The sequence below is a fragment of the Hetaerina americana genome, unplaced genomic scaffold, assembly GCF_022747635.1.
Source record: "Hetaerina americana unplaced genomic scaffold, ioHetAmer1.1.p SCAF_37, whole genome shotgun sequence".
Taxonomy (NCBI): Eukaryota; Metazoa; Arthropoda; class Insecta; order Odonata; family Calopterygidae; genus Hetaerina; species Hetaerina americana.
The window spans coordinates 2,913,807-2,934,951 of record NW_027286952.1 but is presented as its reverse complement, the minus strand read 5'-3'; the positions used below and the strand labels follow the sequence as shown (position 1 = coordinate 2,934,951).

The 21,145-nt window shown below is 38.5% G+C and overlaps 1 protein-coding gene across 2 annotated transcripts in view; it reads right to left on the bottom strand.

Annotated features, from left to right (window-relative positions):
- Nrx-IV (neurexin-4) overlaps positions 1–21,145 on the bottom strand; it is a 62,653-nt gene that overhangs the window by 21,987 nt on the left and 19,521 nt on the right. For both annotated transcript variants that reach the window (XM_071589408.1, XM_071589409.1), the window contains exons 9-18: positions 15,526–15,742; positions 13,911–14,002; positions 13,610–13,769; positions 13,022–13,147; positions 10,278–10,366; positions 9,445–9,559; positions 8,963–9,118; positions 7,375–7,521; positions 5,637–5,807; positions 2,834–2,951 (exon numbers count right to left, since the gene is read on the bottom strand). In XM_071589408.1, the coding sequence (XP_071445509.1) occupies positions 2,834–2,951; positions 5,637–5,807; positions 7,375–7,521; positions 8,963–9,118; positions 9,445–9,559; positions 10,278–10,366; positions 13,022–13,147; positions 13,610–13,769; positions 13,911–14,002; positions 15,526–15,742 (1,391 nt within the window). The remainder of the gene's footprint in view (positions 1–2,833; positions 2,952–5,636; positions 5,808–7,374; positions 7,522–8,962; positions 9,119–9,444; positions 9,560–10,277; positions 10,367–13,021; positions 13,148–13,609; positions 13,770–13,910; positions 14,003–15,525; positions 15,743–21,145) is intronic.

Sequence of the window (21,145 nt, the reverse complement as noted above, 5' to 3'; positions counted from 1 at the left end):
CTATCCGTACCACCTTCACCATCCCTTTAGCACCTATTTCCACACTCCCTCCTCAACACTCCCTAACAACAGGACCAAATAATGCTATGCTCTTTATTAATTACTCGTGGCTTCGCTGGTTCAATTTATCCATACAGCTGTAACTGGACTTAATTGGTATCACAGGGCTTTTTATGCGCATGGGCAGTTTCTTTATCATGTTGTTGTGTGTGGGCACGCAATATTGCAGGTGCTTTAGACAAATGTCTAACATAGCATAGCAAATTCCCCTTTTCCCCTTTAACAATGTTTACAATTTTCAGTTAAATCTCCATCTTCTTGGAAAAATTTTGACTTCAGATGTCAATGGACTCATTTTAATTGAATGTTCCCTCTTTCAGAGTAAAGCAAAAGGCATATTATGCGAACTTGTTATTTTTACAAACAGAAAAAATTAAGGAAATATTTACTTGAAACCATTATTCATATAAAAAAAACAAAATGCTATAAAATACATTAAAAGTTACATTTATAAAAACCAGAAGTTTTAGACACAAATTTCAACCCTTAATTTTGATAACCAGTGCATAAGACGCACTCCATATTTTAGATGTATTTTGAGGGGGGATAATGTTTCGCAGGAAAATACAGTACTTGTGCTGTATTTGCCAGCGTATACCTTGCAAAACACAACCTGACATCCAACTCTATAATAGCCTCTTTTCAATTCAGAATACTTCCTCCCTTCATCCCCTATCCAAGACATCCCTATCCTGTTCCTGCTCCTTCCTTACTTGTCCAACGTTCTCCCCTCTATCACATTCTTCAACATCCCAATCAGTATGCTCTGCATCCATCTTCCCTGTATCTTTTTAATTTCTCCCAAAATCCTATCCCCTCCCTCACTTGGCACCTAGCACCTCCTTGTTTATTTTCCTTTCTGTCCACTTCACCTTATCCACAGACAAACTTTGGCCCTAAACCCTATTGAAATAGAAAAACTGTTTCATATGCTCTAGTTTATGATCCCCCCTAATTAAGGCTTAACTTCGCATTCTCCTTTCTTGAAAACCTAATAACTTTTGCTTGGTTTATAATAATTCTCATCCCAAATCTTTGATTTTCTAATGTTATCAACAACAATTTTAATCCCTTGGCAGACTAACTTAAATTAAATCATCAGCAAACCTAACTCATTTTTAATGAAAATTCCCCATCCATTCTCATTTATAGCTCTCCCCATGCCTCTTAAACCATTTCCTCCTTATATATATATAAGAAAAGCAAGGATGGTAATAGACAGCCCCGCCTCACTCCTCTTCCTAACACAGCCCAACCCAACTCTCCAACCATCCATTGCAGCTGAGCAGTTTCACAGATGTACATACAAATAATGGATGTCACCTGTCCCTCCCCAATCTACTCCTATCTTCTGCAATAAATTCATTCATTCTTCCCATATTAGTCCATCAAATACCTTTTTTCAAATAAACGAAACAAATATATACATCCTGACATTATTAGATGTTCCATATGTACTGTAGGCATCATTACTGCAATGGCATCACTTGTGCCTGTCCCTCTTCTGAGCCCTAATTGATCAGCCCCTTAGTAATCAATTGCCCTCTTCTCCGTCCCTTTGATGGTGATCCTGAGCACTGCTTGAGCTTAATACAAATCACAGCTGCTGTTCCATAGTTCTCACATATGGCTGCCATGCCCTTTTTTGGAATGGAAACCAACACTGATCTCATAAGTTCATCATACCAAATTCCTTCCTCAAGAAATAACTCATAAAAACTCTTCCTCCCATGTAACCTCCTTCTTAAACCTTTAAGTAGTTCCACAGGAATGCTGTCCGACCCCATGGACTTATTCAATTTCAATTCCCTTAATGCCCTTTCTATCTTGCCATTAAGTATGGCTCGGCATAAGCAATTCTCATCTCTGTCATATTCTCTTCCCATGCCTAAGCTTCCTGGCCTACTGTCTTCACCATTAGGTTCCTCTAATATTCCACCCATCTCTCTCGAATCTTCACTTCCTGAAATACTATCCTTCATCTTTGCAATGATTTTCCTTTTCTACTTCCTGACAGTGCTTTCACCTTCCTTTACAAGGCACCAATTTCGCCCTTCCTCTTTATTTGTTTAATGCCTCAGTTTATTATTGAACTCTTTGTTTGTATTCTTGCATTTCCTTCTACCATCTATCCTTCTAATCACCTTGACCATAATCCATAGTTTCCTGGTCCTTTTCCCATTTAATATTCCTTTAGTCCTGTTTGTGGCTTTCAGGATGATGTTTTAGATATGTGTTCCATTTCTTCTCTTTAGTACTCAGCTCCCTCATAATTTTCTCTAATGTCTACTGATACTCCTTTCTTGTCGTTCCTGTTAATGTTTCCAAATTTCATTTCCTAAACAGCCTTCCCTGTCCTATCTTTTCAAATTGGATACTACATCTCATAAATTGCCGGCCCCGGTGGCGGCTGGGTAACGTCCTCATCTGAGAGGTCATGGGTTCGATCCCCGTCTAGGTGGTTTTTCCTCCACCTAGGGCTTTGGGTGTATGTCATTGTCAAATTGTTATATCAACATTCAAAGTCAGAGGTAAAGGTTGAAGTGCTGTTTTCGGACTAATGCAAAATAAAATAAATAATTACTAAATTGTGATCAGAGCCCACATCCACTCCCGTCTTGAGTAACTGGTTTACTTCCTCAATATTGTTCTTTATGCATAATCACACCAATTTCCTTCGGATTTTGTTAGATAGACACCATTTCTGTATTTTGATGCTTATAAGTGACTATAGTGAAGTGATGTTTTTATCACAAATAAATTAGATATTCACCTGTTCCTCTCCACAAGCACAGAATGCCAGTTGTCATCTGCCAAACGATACGATGTCTCCACGCTGACACCCAATGGTCCAGCACCAGCCTGATACTGAAACTGCAGCTGATCACCACCTACGTTGACCACAGTTCAAAGAACAAATTAATTAATTAGTTGGAAAGAGAATTTACTAATGATTGGACAATTATTTAAAATATTTGGCCAAATTTATATTTAAGATGGTTACAAAAATGAATTTAAGTACTTTCTTTTAAGTTTAGTACCGCAAGAACCAGAGAGTCCAAGCTAAAAACCTGCCTTGGAACATGAATTTTACTTCACTGCTAAATGCACTCAAAATTTACCTATCTTTCTCACTAACTCTTAACCCCAAACCAAATTATATCAACATTCATAAACATACAGAATACGTTTATGATGGCACACACACAACTTTCTGATATTAACTTTCCTCAGGCATCTTTGTAGTTGAATGCTCTTTCTTGTTCCTGTGTGTGGATTTCTGAATCCATGTTCCATTTCCATGAAATGTTTCCTAGTTTGAAGTTTCCTCCGTAGGAGAAATGAGAACTCTTTATTTATAAAAAGTGTGACTAGAGATAGAGCCTTATTTAACCAAGCCAAGGTGATTCATTGCATCATGTGGCAACACTTTTAAATTCATACACTTGACTGAGTGACTGAATTTAAACACACCTCCATTGAGCACACAGCAAATTACTAAGTGATGAGTCAAACGGTTGCATGCAACTCCACGCCTTATTTGTTTGAAGCCACTGAAAATAAGCAGCACCTCACCCACAAATATGAAACAACAGTGGAACTAGTGTGATGCAGAATCTGTACCTAGTTGGAAAATTATCATATCCATTAAAATCTTTTGGTCTGGATTAATGCATGGATAGGAGGACTCTCCGGTATTTCTACTCAAGAGAGTTGAATGGAAACTGTCCAACATGGAAATGGAATCAATTGCCTCATTCGCAAACCTTTGTTAGAAGAGGAACCTCAACGTGAAATCCACCCATCCATTCCTGCACGTGTCTTTCCTCCACTTGCCTCAGATTTCACCCTCGATGGGGGAAGCAAACCTAAGGCAAACAAACACCCATTCCCCCTGATGCCTTTCTCCCCTCTCTCATCATCCAACAACGTGCACCCACACAAAATATGAACAAATTTCTCCTGCTGCATTGGCAGAAGGATAGTCAAAGCGACATATTCATTTTTCCCATACAATCAGGTACATTTGTATTCACAGGGGGATAGAGATGGTGTGGTGGCTGACGCACAGGCTTCCCACCGAGAGGGCCCAGGTTTGTGTCTTCAACAGTGTGCAACAACATTCCCTGTCCCCATTCTCACTGGTTCCGCGCACTATGCCTCTCCCCCTCCACCACCGGCCATGACGCATTTCTAAGTGAACCAAACCAATTTGCCAAGACTCATACTCTGATCTACAGGCAGCATGGGTTATTTAAGTGAGGTGGTCTCCCATTTCCTTCCTTAAGTTTTTCAAGTGACACCATCACTTAAAACGGCCGCCCCAATGGGGTTCAATGCCTTCAAGTTAATAGTGAAGGGCAAATCAAGCAATCCAAAACAATTCTCTGAAAACTAGCAAATTAAATTGAGCCTTTCTACCGAGCAGACTAGAGGCAGTCGCAGAAACCCCACACAGCAGATTGTTGCACCGAACTTCAAATATTATAATATTTTAAATCTACGAGTTGTATCTATGAAAAATACAATTGGCGCTGTTGGAAGATCAAACCAATGACAATTTTAGATTAACTACAGGCATCTATCTAATGTTTACGAGCCACATTAATACACAGTGGAGGCCCAGATAGCCTTCCTTAGCTCCCTTATCATAGCATTCATGCGGGCACTCAGTGCAATTATGCCAAATTTTGTGGCTAATATTTTGCAGGGTTCTCAGTCCCAGCTTTTTTTACCCATTCTCAACCTTCTGAAAATAAAAATATCGCTGACTTCTGAATATATATAAAACCAAGGAATGAGAAAACTTCTTTTAAAAGTTTGGGCAATGCCCAAATTTCAGATGGTCATCACACTGAAGGATGTGATGCAACAAATGTAAATATTAAAATTAATTTTTTTGCGACATTATTTGTTTAACATCCATATATAAAATTAGCCCAGACAAGCAACCAGAATGTATAAACCAAAAACTTCAGACAAAATGCATTAATACTGTCAATGTGCAATTTTACCCTTAACTTGATGGAGTCTTAATTTTTGGTGATTTCCCAAGAATATTTACCCAAAATTTTCCTGGGAAATGACCAATTCACAGGATGGTGTCATTTAATTTCAAGAATTGTTCCTGAAAAGAATCACCCTTACGGAAGGCATGCTCATACATCAATTATTATCTGATTTTTCCTGCTGAAGTCAAAATGGCAATGGTCATTAAGTTCTTGCCAAATGTCTCATTAAACCACTCGGAGAGATTCGCCATTGCTGCATGGCTCCACAGTCAACCCCGCATCAATTTTCCTCACTTGCAAATGTATCACCCCGCAGCTCCATTTCCTTATTTCTCTCTCCAACACACATTATACCCATTCGTTTTTTATACACATTTAATTACATCAGAAATACAGCATCAATTAATGGCCATTAGTTCCATTATGAAACAAAGAGTATTGCTTTTTTTTAACTGTAGTTGATTTTATTTCCACAAAAACCTTTGGGGAAGAAATACCTATTTGATAATGCATCAAAAGGAGGCAATATTTTAAATACTCTCTATAAACACACAAATTACCCACCAACAATTGACACCCTGATGTAATCAGTGGGCCCTTTGCTGTGAATGATCACAGCATTTTCCACCGTAGTCTTGAATTCAAAGTAGATGTCTCCACTGTGTCCCATGTCAAAGGCAGGCAAGTTGATGGTAGCATCAGTGACTCGAAACGTCACGACATTTGCAAAAAGCCCTGCAAAAAATAATGCACATTAAATTTTGTCTCACCCTGGTACAGTTAATATTTTGTTTTTGAAAAAACCATATCACCAATTCTTAACTAATACAAGAACAGTATGTTTAGTTCATCATTAATAATTTTATCCTCCTGCAAATTACTAAAAAATAAAACACAGTTTTTATTAGTTCCAGAACTTTAAAAAAAAACAACAGTCCATATGGTGGGCCAGGAATAATGGTAATTTAACAGTGCAACAAGTTTTTTTTGGGGTGTCCTACTAGCCGTTAGATCAAACCAATATGTTACTGCCACTGGTGTGGAGCACTTGACTTTATTGACCTTCAGGAAGATATTAATCTTTACTGAAGGTTTGATGTTTCACCACATAATTATGACCAATCACATTAAAAGTGGGACAATATGAGAAGACACATAATAATCATTTGCACTCTATGGTTTTGCCAAGCCTCATTTCTCTGCCATGCACTTAGGCAAAATACTTTTAAAAATAAAAATATACATGTACAGTGGTACACACTAATATGTTTCCTCTACAGATGGTATAATTTAGCTCTCTGAATGCCATGCATAATCCCTTAATTTGGTGTGAAAATTACCCGGCTATTTTAAAGATAAATATAAAATTTATGAAAAAAATGTCAGCAAAAACATTATCATTCATAATAATTTACTGCAATTCAATGAATTATATATGATGAGGCATAAAAAAGAGAATAATGCATAAAAATAAGAATTATCCAATTGTTATTTACATTCATAGCCATTGAGTAAAAGGTCACCATTGAGCGATGCCGGCATTTTTGAGAAAATTCATCAACGTGATCACAATGACTTTGGCACTAAAAATGGTTAAGCATGCCTGAGAACACAGCTGACTAATTACCCAAGTCAACACTTCCACATTTAAAAGAGAAAACTAGCACAATTTTTGAAAAGTATAACTCACATTTATAAAATAAAAACCTGACTGGTTCACTTAATGCATGTAATTACATTAGATAGCTGGCTTACTGCTGGATAAATTTACTTCATTGCTGACTGAAGTTGGTTAAGAATAACAGAGATTATATCTGAGGTCATTATGGCAATGTATTTTATTCAAATAGGATATGGTAAACTTAACAAAATACGTTTTACACTTGTGGCTTCCCGCTTACAATAGGAAGTCATCAGAGTTTAAGCTCAAACAAGAACAGTGGTGAAAAATACTCAGTGGGGTCATGTGTCAAATCCTTGGTTAATCCGAATTCCACTTCCGAATCTGGTGCTTTGGGGTCCTACAGTATGGATGAGCGAGGGTTTCCTCTTTGCATACATAAAGCAGTAATAGCAACATAATAGCATGGAAAAGTGACTCGTAATGAATTCGGTATAAATAGCCATGAAACACTTGTAATAAACCATCTCTGATACATCAATATCAGGGTCCCATTAAACTGAAGTACATGTGGGAAGAATGGACGTGGCGTTAAATAACTCATCACCAAGTGAATCTCCTAAGGACGCAATTACTTCATACGCAGGTTTGCATCTTTGGACAAGCACACAACAAACTCACCGTCGCCTTCACAGGTAAGGGGGCCCAGCGTGTACTTCCCTTCCTTCTCATCGAGCGGGTTACCAGTGTCACCAAACCTCAACTGCCGCACGGGCAAGAACTCCTTCTGGGTGATGTCGCCACCATCCGTCACCCAAGTTTCCAGGCCTTCACGACAAAGATCAAAGATCAAACATCAACACACGAATTATCCTTCTCTTGAAGGATATTCATGCCACACCAATGGGGAAGACAAAAACTCAAACCAACATGGTACACCATTGAAACAGAAAGGCTTCTTAAGTGAAGTTCCAAATGTGAACAAGTGAGTTCAGGTGTCCTTCAAGCATCATTAAAAGGGTCTTCTACTGCTCATTGCAAGCGTAATTGATATTAATCTGTATAAAAAATGCAATACCAGGCTATTCATAAGCAATACTTTCATTGACAAAGGTTAAATCAACCACCACAGGGACTGCAAGGTACTTTTTGGCAAATTAAACAGCATTTAAAATTTGCATATGGAATGACTGGACTCAAAGACCATGTTTCTGCAATCCTGTAACAAAACCTAGGTCGTAAACGAAACTTTTTTACTCTAAAAAGCCAATCGTCTTCTTTCATCATGAAGGATTTCCACCATGTCATGCCAGAAACTGTTACTTATACAGAACTTATTAGCTAATTCCATTCGTCACTGTTCTTTGCAAGCTACATCAAAGTCAACACATTGAATGAAGAGCTCTCGTATGTATTATGAAATAGGAATAAAACAATAACCTGGAATCCATATTTTTAAGCGAAAGAACAACTTAGAAGTCTCCTTTCATAGTCCTTCATTATGTAGCAAAAATCACCCAGTGTAAACAAAATTCAGTGGCATTATATGCACAAAAGACAACCAAGCAGTGCACTGCTGAACACCTTCAGCTAAACACTATATCAATCTCATAGTTTTGCATCCAGCAATTATTGGTCTGGTAAATGGTTATAACATGGCCCAGTTTAATTAAATTAGTAAGTTAGCTGGCACTTAAATTCAATTCTAATTTAGCCTACCTGATAACTAGCTTAGTGAGACATTTAACAATTAATCATAATACTAGCTCTAAGATTGTTAGTTAAATGGAAATTTTAATTTGTAGTTTTTAAGCAAAAATCAACTTAAAACTTTGAAAAGAGCAGAAAACAAAATTTAATATCCATGGAGTATTTGAAGGCACAAATTGATAAAAATTTAAACTTCAAGCCAGTTTCAGGTGATCCATTTCTGAATTGCAAAGGGAACATTGCATTTACAGGAAAAACTCATCAGGGAACACACATTTTTTTCCAAAAGTGGAACTAGAGTGACAATGTAGGGAGGTAATGATTTGGCATGCACAGTGATGATTCAGGGAGAACGATGGAGTCATCAAAGACGTCAAAGGAGGCACAACAGTATCAAAATATGGATTAGGGACACAAACGATGAGAAAGAGTAATGGATACCCACAAGAGATACAAAATATCTGTGACTCCATTTCATAATTAGTTTTTTTCCAAAATTCACATTTTTCGGGCCCAAGACAAACGTTTTTTTCTGACAAAGAAAGTGAGCACACATCACCTGCATCACAGTTACACCATTTGGTTGGATCAATGCAGCCTCCAATGATGCCACATTCGCACTTGTGGGACCCTGGCAGGGAGCCACCCCAGTAGTCCATCTTCTGATTATAACGCGAGACCCACCAAGAGAAGGGCTGAAATACTCCGTCGTTGACTGCAAGAGAGGGAAAGAGGGGGCTCAACGCCTGTGCCTGCCTTCCATGGGCCACAGCGACAAAAGCACATCGCATCAGGCCCGCCGCAGCAGAACGCCACCGGAACAATGGCCAAAAGAGGCGTGCATTGATGAAAGGGGAAGGGTTTATGAGATGGCACGATGATTACCGTCATACCACCAACCATTACCATATATTATCTACTCAATCCAGGAATGACAAAGGGCACAAGTGATTGAACTGATCAAGACAATTCCGGGACGCCATGGGAATGGCCAGCGTAATGGACAGAGGCAGAGAAGAATCATGAGTAAAGAATTCATACCAGGAGAGTTGAGAAGACGTGCTCTTTTGCACGAATACTGAAGCATCTGCTTGCACGTGGTAGAACGGTTGATCAATGCCTCTATCTGATCCATGTCGGCATCATACATAATGTCCTACATTTGCAAACAAAAAGAACAGTGGTTGTAGATTCTCCGCAAGTACACATATAATTTTAAAATCTACACAAGACTACATCTATCAATGGTATAGAGATAAAACGTACGGCCGTTCAATGCAGATGAATTTGCTATGCTTCCAAGGTATTATAAGTATAATTATTTTAAGAATCTTTGACAAAGAGTCAATGGCAATAACGAAACAATGGTTGAGTTTGATGCTCAACTCTTATTGAGTTTGAAACTCAAAAGTATGTCGGCAGTCCCATAGCAGAAAAATAGAGAGATATCTTTTCCAATTAAGTGAGCTATGGTGTTAGCCAAAGGTCATCTCACTTGGGGAAAAGCACTTTTTGGATTGTTTAGAGCTAATTAGATGACTTAAATGTGACAACAAAACTGCTTCTGAAAGAGTAGCACATGCACAATGGATTTGTTTGTACTACTTGCAACTTTGGGAATCCCATGAACGAGCAATGACCAGTATTATGACCTCCCGCTATGCTCTTACAAGAGGTTTTTTTTTAGTTTCCAGATTAAGTCTCTGATAAGGAATACAGTTAGTCAAACACAATTTCCACTCTTTACGAATTTTGGAAGGTTCACTCACAGGTACGACCACATCAAATGGTGGCAACTAGGAAGTTATCACATGGGAGGGAGTGCCTTTTTTCATTAAAATATCATTTAAACAGTGTCACCAAACAACACAGACCTGAATGAAACTGCCCGGTTCCTGGAACCCATCAACCATGGTGGTCTCCTCATTGTGGTGACTCAGGTGGGTTAATATTCGGCCATCAGCTGGAAAAAATGAAAATAGAAAATCTTCAATTACTTGGGCGAGTGAGCGGCACCCTTAAGGAACATCATTTTAGGCAAGGAGAAGAAAGAGTGATAAGTGTACGTTTACGGCATATGAGAGAGAAAAAATTCAGTTGATTAGACTAATGGACCAAATTATAGGTACCTAAATTTAAAAAAAAATAGCACACAGTCTTTAATTTAACTTTTCCTGAAATAAATTCCTTCATTAGAGTGCCATGTTGATAAGTGACATCATTTAAATATTTGCCATAATATCCAATTTTTTCAACTTAACCATCCAAATGCGCAAAAAAATTCATCCAAGGCATCTAACTTTCCAGGAAGCCTCTTCATACGTAATTCATTCTTTTCAATTGTTATCACTGCAAATCTCATCCAACATTGTGTAAACACAGAGTAGCCCTATTTTACAATCACCCACTTCGGAAATATATACCAGAGGCAATTTAAGGGAGATGTACACCTGTTTCAAGCCAATGACAGGGACATCAATGAGTACCTATTTTCAGCAAGGCATTTATTTTCATGTGGAGGAGACTTAGTAAAGTGTCAGAGAAGGCAAGAGTGTAATTAAGCTAGCAAACATCCCATAGGCTCCCCCCTTCCTCTCAAGCCACAGAGAAAAGGGATTGGCATCAAGTTACACATCAAACACACAACGATGAGTTAGAATGATAAGTGCATAAGGCATGTGGGATATATTTTTACATTAAGATGAAAACCAAAACTTAGAAATTATTAGTTTTGATAACATATTGAAATGAAATTAATGACTTTGTAATTCCACACACTTTATTTAAAAAACACAACCCACGTTTTGACATTGAAAGTCATCATCAGGTATTAAAAAAAATCATCATAAAAAATAGTATTGTTCAATTTTTAAGTTCACAGTGGTCATGAACATCCAGTTCTAAGTAATGCCACATGCATGCACCCATTGAGAGCAAAATGAGGAGGAGTGAATAAACATGCATTCACCTCAATGAAAGCCACCAGCACCAATATTTCAGGCACCTCATTTATGCACCAGATTCGAGCACCTCCAATACGCAAATCCATTATCTGGGATCGCCAAGCATTTTTGTAAGAATGCACTCACATGCATGACTCGAGGGATGAAAAATAATCTATCAAATGGATGTGTTCTGCAACTTGATGAATTGCACACCACTCTAGATATTACTTTTCCCATTCAAGGCCAAATATCAATTCAACTAAACATATTTCACGAGATTAATTTTTAATACCAAATGACTACTTCCACTGAAGTAAAAAAAATGTATCTTTCCATCAATTTGTTCATTCGGTAGAACTGGTTTCGACACGTTGGTGTCATCCTCAAGAACACTGATGAAAGGAGCATAACTCTGCAAAGATGCATTGGCTTTATGCCAATGCATCTTTGCACAGTCGTTATGGATGCTTGCACAGTCGTTATGGATTTCCACAAAGTTAAGCCTGAAAACATTGAATAAATCACTACTTCCAGTTCATTTACTGATCGCTTTGATAAGTCCTGGATGGCATTTTGTCTTGCTACACTGAGGACACTGAAGGACAGCAAATTTGATTATTACTAATCTCTGCCCTCGAGCTGGTTAAAGATAAGTAATGGCATTACTAGTAGACGAGTGAACCACGGATATGAAACATCATCAATTGCAATCGCAGAAAAAGTAGAAGTGACAATAAATACACAATGCTCGTACATCAGTGAAGGGTTTGTTTGAGGTGTACCAAGTCAGGTCTTCAACTATGAAACGTATAAGAAAAAGGAAATAATATTGTTTATAATGAAAGTCACAAAAAAGGAATGACAAGCAAAAACACTGAAAGAAGAGTAAGACAATGATTTGGAACTTTACTTTCATTTGTACTCAACTGAAGGAGTGGTTAACGGAAAGGCTCAACTATTTCATTTAGCAATGTAGTTAAACATTTTTTTAACCATGATATGGACCAAGTTAAGGAAAAAATTATAATACAGGATGGCCAAAGAAATTCAAGAGACAGCATGGTATCCCAACAGTTAACATTATTCAGATTGGGAAGCTTCCCATGAGTTCATTAATCCCATAAAATAAACACATGAAGCACATTCATTCAACAGATTTTTTTAGCGTAACAAGCTATAAAAACAAAAAAAGTAAAACCTTCAACTTCATTCACCCACGATGCATTGTTGAACCACAAATGGTTAGATGCTTATGAGCTGAGTGCCGCAGTGCAGCTGTTTCAATGCAAAGTATCTTATTTTTCCGTGAACATCAGAGCAACATTATTAATTAATGTATGCTTATGTTTTAAACATAACATTATGAAAATATCAATTTGGTTTGATTGCATTGATGCACGCTCTATGTCAAACAAATAAATTTTCTTCTGTCAAGGACTGCAGTTTGAAATATTGACATTACATAATTGTTCTTGAAACTATGCTATCTCGCATCATTCTACATTTCCATCTTCCACAATGAGATGGATGAATAAATATTATAAAAATATCGACTTATGACTAACTGAAAACATATTTTAATAAATTAAATGTCTTCGCACCAAGGCCCATTGGATACAAGTGAGCATATAATTAAGTCTGTGGCACCAAAATGAGTGCTGGCTATGACTCACCAAGGAATTCGCAGGTGACAGGGAAAGGCTTGAGAGGTCCACTTCCATCCACATCTACGATGACATTATTCCGCTGTCCCACTGAATGGACGTTCTTGTAAGCATCACAGGAGAGCGGATTGAGAGCTGCATTCGGGAAAGACGTTGAACATTAGTATGTTGCACACAAGTGGACAACACTATGGACATTCAGCAATTCAGAGGAAAACAAATGCAGGTAGCACGAAATTGTTCTATATACTTTGTTATAATTTTAAACATGACGGTAAGAATAACTACACTACTTTGTGGTGCAAAGTACATCCCAATCCAGCAAATCTCTTCTAAATTATCAGTGGGATTATTCCGACTACCCAAAGGAAAAAATCCTTCACCTTGCATATAAAATCAGTAGAATACCACGGTGGTCAAGCTATCACTTGTCCAGGGGCTCAGAGTTGATTCCCAAGTCGACCACGGACAAACACAATCTATTTTTAAATTTAATCATATGCACAAAGAAATTTGAACAAGTGAGTCTGGTTTAGAAATTCAAAGTCTCAAAGGTGAACATGCCGCCAACTACTACTCCGATGAATAAGGACTTACAAGTGTGGCACACGGCACCCGAATAACCAGTGTTGGCACAGTCACAGAAGAACTCCTTTGAAGTCTGTAGACAGATCCCCTCGTGCTTACATGGGTTGGGGTTGCACCGATCAATCATATGGCAGGCATCAAACATCACTTCGTTATCACAGCAGTACTCCTGAAAAGCAGTCGAGGGATAAGGAGAGCATTGAGACTACCATGTGCGCCATGAATGCCAAAACCGCTACCACTGGCACCATTAGCGGTGAAGTTATGTCAAAATGAAATAACAAGGCACACTAACACCAACAATACTGACCTCCTCCTTCCAGTCGGTGGGAAGCTTGTAGTTTCCGTCAATGGTGATTTGTCCCATGCAACCAACAAAACCCTTGTTTCCATAGACACCACCTGCAAAATTGAAGTGCAAGTTTCCAATAAAGAAAAAAAAGAAACCACAAGAAACTTGTATTCCAGCATACATGTTATCCGAGACATGCTCGCATCTGAGAAAGAAAAGGGTATTTGAATAGCACACACTGTGACTTGCATCAATTTTTAAATATTAGATTCAACTTTGTGTGTGTATCCCATTAAGTTGGCAAATACAAAAACTTAAGTCTCCGAAGAGCCGCAGCTTAAGATTTAGAGGCTTCGCAAGATGATTTTGAGCCTTTAACCTCACCATTTTTTGTCTTTGTCAACGGGATAACTTATTTTAGGAAAATTTTATGAATTTTTTTTGACACCCTGTCATTCTTACATTCAATGAAATTTCTACATTTTCCATGCCCACACTCACAGCGCGGGGGGAGCAAAAGACCCCAATTTCAGGAAAGCACAGATTCACAGGATGGTGACTGTACCATTTTAACTAACTTGTTTCCCAAACGTACAAGGTCTATCCCAAAACTAGTAGGACTAAAAAAAATAATTTGTATTAAAAAAACATTTTGCCAGAATTGATATATTCACTCAAAAGCCTTCCAAGTAGCACCCTTAAGTGTTCACACACAGCTGTCAGCGGGTTTTCCACGCCTCGTACCCCTTCTGGAAGGCGGTGTCCAGAATGCTGGTAAGCTCCCTCCACATGGTCTGTTGTAATGCTTCCACTGAGCCGTGGTGACATCCTTTCAGCATGGATTTGGGGTGGAAGGGAAGAGGAAGAAGTCCGGTGGGGCAACGTCAGGGCTGTAAGCTGGCTGAGGCACAGTGGAGAAGCTCACGGCAGGTCCGCATGCGAGTTTCCTTTCATTTGTCCGAGAGCATCAACTGAGTACATACCTTTCTCAAGCCCTTCGTTTCGGTTTCAAGTCAATGCACATCACTCTTTGGGAAGCCAAGTTCCTCAGAATCCATAGGAACACTTGTATTATGCGATCCCCGTCCAACAGAACCTTAACTCTCGTAAGATTCTTATCACTCTACGAGGTCGAAGGGTGTCCTGAACATTTGGCATCTTCAACATCTTCTCTACCCTCCCAAAACAACTTGTGCACCTAAAAAACACCTGATCTACCCATGGCATTACTACCATAAGCTACCTTGAGCATGGCATGAGTCTCTTTCCCAGTTTTACCCAATTTCACGAAACATTTGATGGCATAGCGCTTTTACAATAACCGGTTCATGACAGAGAACAACAAGTTAATGTTATAGAGGTTTCGCAAATGAATGATCTGCAAAAGCAGGAAGCCAACATCTGCCACCGGCCTCCAGCCCTTCCAGAGGTTCCCCTCCCACGAATCCAGCCAGGAAAACCACCACTGCCCGTCTGTCTATCCAGGAAAAATAAATGATACTACTTTTGGGACAGGCCTTGTATCTAACCTAAATAGCATTTGCTAAATTTACACGAGCCCACCCTTCAAATGGAGACAACGGTTGGTCACTCAAGGAGACTTAAAAAATGACTCTCTTACAACATCACTCACCTCCCACCAAGTACAGCGCCCCCGTGGTCATACTGAGCAGCCTCTCCGTCATCATTGGCCTACCATCAACATTCAGAATCAACCTGTTGGTCTGAACGGTCAAGATCACAGGGTGCCACATCCCATCGTTGAAAACCTCATCGTAATTGTCCAGGATTGCTGTGGGATTGCCTGCTGTAGCGATTTCAACCTTGATTTTACCTCTTTCCAGGAAGAGCTGCAACACGACAAAAGGGGCAACAATCAGCAATCAATTCAAGAGCAAACAAAGAAACAATTATCATTATGTGTAAGTAGTACCAGGGCTTTGAAGAACCTCAGCTGAAATTGACCAAATTCAAAGGCCTTGGGAGACCATCAAAACTTTGAAATTCATGATAAAAATCATAGTATTCCGTTTGCAAGTTCTGTTTGCCCCCGGGAAAAATCAATCACTTACCAGAAGGTTCCACACAATCATCATACAAAAAGGAAATACCAAATGAATTCATGTAATTTTATATATTGTATTTTTCAGATCAATTCACATTTAACATTCTTCACAGACAAAATAACCTGAAGGGCATGAGTCATCCCAGACTTGAGTCCTATATTGGAGATTACTAATGCCTAAATAAAGAGATAAAACCTTCATTTCAATGGTAAATAGAATACCTAGGATACCCAAGCACAGTTTTGAATCCAAAGCATTACATTCCTAAGCAGAAGTTTGAAAGAAAGTTTCCAGTAAGACAAAATCACATCAGCCAATCAATGGGAAATATTATGGAATGAAAGTTTGAATCATTACAACATCCGACGTACTCACCAAATCTTGTCCCTGGTGACTTTTATTTACTTCCAAACTTGAAAAAATGGCCAGGCAAATAATGATTAGAATAGAAGGAGAAGGTCACCGCCAACACAGATGCATATTTTGGGAGGACCTTCTGAAATCCTACAGAGAGCCTGTAAATGTACATATTCTACCACACCACCACCTCACATCATTTCAACGTCAGCTCGTTTGTTTCTTTTGCTACACCAATTAACTACTGCCCCACTGATATTTGGGAATCATGCTACCCTTTTTGCGGCCAAGGTTACTGGGAATTTATTCACCAATTCGAACATGGCTTATTCCATATTTATTATTCCCATGTGATTCCTCCTGACACACACACACTGTCTACACTCCATTGGCATTCTCACGTACCTTCTGCTACATTCTGAGATGCCTCCTGTATATAATGGGCTCCCGAGTAATTAAGAGGAAACACACACTAGAATCAGCTCCTTCAACCCAATCAAGTTCAAGGGTTCATTGAAAGCAGGGGAATATTTGAATGAAAATATTGAGGAGAGGTGACATTTTAAATGGTTTAGACCTTGGCTAGAATATGCAAGGAGTTTGGGACCTTTTGCCTAAGAACTTCATTTGGAAAAAGAGTTAGAAAGAAAAGAAGTATTTCATTGTTCAAAGAATTAATGAGAGAGACATATAAGTTTCAATGCAACAATTTCAGAGTGTAAAAATCATTCACCTTGACCGGAATTTGAGCACTCTGAAATTGTTGCATTGTAATGCATATTAGCGGATGACTCCGTCAAAAATTACCGTTGCAGCATCTCCTGCAGTTTCTTGGAGACATATTAGTGTCACATTGTTTGTGAGAGGCCTTGATTTCAACACATTGTACAAACAAAAATTGAAGGTGCGGCTTAAACCTTATAGAAGTACAAATACTCTGTGTTCAACAACTCTGACAAAGAGAGGGGAAAATTCCAGCACAACATTGCATTAGGAGGTGGGAGAGAGAGATCAAAGCACAAGTATTACAAGGGGGCATTCGAATGCAGAACCCATGAATAAACAAGGAATAACATTTTTTCCTTTAATCCATTTAAAACTAATTCAATACGAAGGGACAAATCAATCAGTAATTATTATATGTTCTGGCCCATGAGATGCACTGGTGCACAAATACACCCTCATTTTTCAAATCAGAATATTCAAAAAATACTTGGATTACACAAAAAAATTAAATTATTTTGATGTTAACATTAAATATGAAGAGGGTAAAAAATAAGGAATCATTGAATCATTCCTTTATTGAATCATCACTTTGAAAAATTGGCAGTTATAGTGCACATAAACATTTAACCATTGCAGAATCCCATAAATTCATCATCGCTCGGCCAAAACGCATCTCGGCTCCTTGTTTCGGAGGGGAATTTTTTCAGGAAGTACTTTAAACAAAATATCAAAACTCTGTCGCTTACTACTGACTCAAAACAGTAATATTACTGACATTACAGACACAACGGCAACCATTTCTTATGCATGATGCGGGAAAAAACTATATCATAGTATTTTCCTAGCAAATCAGCTTGCGCTTATAGGTCAAAGTAATACCTGTCATTACCCCGGCCCATAAGATTCAGGTTGGTTTTAAAGTGAATTTTGGAGTAAAAGAAGTGCATTTTATGGGCTGGGAAATGCAGTACGCTTAATGGGTGGTGAATTAACACTCTCTGCCCCACATCCTAGCAGAGGCTTACAAGGAAAGATGGAGATGGCATGTTTCCTTACAAATTTTGTTTTTGTTCCATGAACTGCAAACACTTTCCCTTCGTCACCCATTTTTGCTTAACTTCAAAGGCCTTATGATCATGTAACAAAAAATGAAGACTACTAGGCGAAGACTACAAGGTGATGCAACACCTTTTGGTTCACTGAATATCATCAGATCCGACCAATCTGAATCAAATAAAAACATAAACTTACAAATATCAGCAACAGTAAGTACCTATCAGGCATCGGCAGCTCGGACTTATGTTTAAGATTCAATAATTTACTCGCATGGTGATAGGGCACATTGATTCCTCAATTAGTCATTATATATCGGAATAGATAACACTAATGCTGACCTCTGTATTCTGAGGGCTATCATTTAAATTTGAACCAATGCTTTTGCAAAACCTGTTCTATTTCTTCCTTCATTTAAGGCCTCTTGAGAGCTTTCAATTTTAATGCCCTTTTCTTTCCCAGGAAAAGCAAAGACCAAACAATAAAAAATCAGATTGTCTTGGTCATCCTGACATGATAAATAACATAAACAAGCATTGATGTTTTCAAATATCTGGCTTGCTAGAAATGGAAACTCTTTTCTGCTTAAATATCACTTGAAGGTAAAGTGAGTTGAAACGTGCAATTGAGTTCTCCCCCAGGGAATGGGTATGTGAGTTGATGGTGCTGGAGAAGGAACCAACTGGGCATCTCTGAGTAACTCTTCCAGCTAACATTTTGTCTCTTGAATACTTGTTCTTTTCTACTGACTTTTCATTAATTTTAGTTTGCCTTTCAATTTATGCATTCATCTAAATTTGTTGAAAGATATTGGGAAGTATGTTTTACTTTGCCACTGTTTCCCTCACCATGTGTTGTGATTATAAATTTTCCAAAATGTTCACATGGATCCTTCAATCCATTCAATCTATACATCATGTGTTTATCTCTGTACTTGGGTTAAAACACACAGTAATCAACCCGAAGGTCGGTTTGGTAGGTGATGGTAGAGATCACCCAGTACTAAGCCCTATGCGGCGTGTGAAAATTCACACATCAGGGTAAGGGGGGGCAGTTCCTTTCCCTGTGCCGGTTATGGTTTCCTAGGAAGATCTGGTACCCTAAAAATCACTTTAGCTTGGATAGAGCTGCAGGTGCCCAGAGTGTCTTGCCCAGGAATCGAACCCGGGACCCTCTGGTCAGCAGTCCAACGCTCTCCCCACTGGACTACCGCGACCTATAGTACTTGGGTTGCCTCGATTAAATTTTTATCAGTATACAGAAATTATTTGTAATAAAACTGTACTATATTAATTTTATTTCATAGATAAACTTTTTAAATTGAATATACATTCTAATTCCCAATTACAGACATATTAAGGGAGAACTTATATGAATATAGATTTTAATTATTATGATAAACAGTTCCAGGGTTGATGTAGAGGAAGGAATCCATAATAACAAAAGGATATAGCACTTTTCCACATAATAACTCATTTTGTGGAAAAGTACTATTGCCTTTTTTTCATTAACCTTACATAATTAGTTTATCTTCTAAATTTTTATACTTTGAATTGAATGAAATACTTCTCTTATAGTAAATATGCAATAAAATTTGTTGTCTCAGGCGTAACTTTGTGGAATTTGCATAACATATTGAAATGTAATGAAATAATTGACTTTGTAATTCCACACACTTTATTTAAAAACATGACCCAGGTTTCGACGTTGAACGTCATCATCAGGTGGTCCTCATAGAAGCACGCTGGCTATATACTACCTTGATCAAAAAGTTCCCGGAATAACCACCGTGTGGCGCTCCCATCGTTCCGATTTGAGTTCTGTTTTTTTTGTTAAATTGGTACATCTGTTGTTGATATTCCCTTTAAATCTTAGTGTCATAACTTGACATTTGCAAAAGTTACGTAGCCAAGAGTACATCTATCTCTGTGTGTGTTGGCGATTTTTTACAATTTCAGAAATGGATTTAAATTCGCAACAACGAACTTGTATTAAATTTTGCGTAAAAAACGGATTTAGTGGCGCACGGACGTTGGAAATGTTGGAAAAGTGTTTCGGCAACGATTCTCTAAAAAAAAACGGTCGTTTACCAGTGGCACGAGCGGTTCAGAAGTGGTCGTGAGTCAATCGAAGATGATGAATGCAGTGGCAGACCATCGACATCGAAAGTCGGTGAAAAAATTGATAAAGTAAAAGAAATGTTGGTCAATAACCGCAAATTAACCACCAGAGAAATAGCGGAGGACTTGAACATTGCCTATGGATCCGCCCAAGACATTGTGGTTAATGATTTGGGTTTCCGTCGTGTAGCATGCCAAAAGACCTCAATTTCATGCAAAAAAGAGACCGTGTTGACGTCGCAAAAGACATGATTTGCGAGGCTGAATCCGATCCCACATTCATCAAAAGGATCATTACTGGAGACGAGACGTGGGTTTATGAGTACGACACGCAATCCAGACATCAGGCAAGTGAATGGCGTTCACCAAATGAGCCGAGACCAAAAAAACCACGTCGTTTTCAGTCAAAAAAGAAGGCGGTTTTCATGGATTACAACGGTGTAGTGCATCATGAATTTTTGCCAGAAGGCCAGACAGTAAACAAAGAGTATTATTTGGGCGTTATGAGACGTTTACGTGAAGCAATTCGCCGAAAGAGACCAGAAATGTGGGCAGAAAACTCGTGGATTTTGCACCATGATAACGCACCGTCGCACAGTGCTATCATTATTCGTAATTTTTTGACGAAAAATGCAACAAATACCATCCAACAGCCACCGAATTCACCTGATTTGGCTCCCTGTGACTTCTTTCTGTTCAATCGAGTTAAAAAACCATTACGGGGAACGCGTTTTAGCAGCCGAGAGGAAGTAATGGAAAAATCGCAGGAAGCACTGATGGACATACCGAAAACCGAATATAAAAAATGTTTCGAGGATTGGATCAAGCGCTGGCATAAGTGTGTTGCAGTCGATGGGGATTACTTTGAAGGGGACAATATAGATTTAGATGAATAAACTTGTATTTTTAATTTTCTGAATAAATTCCGGGA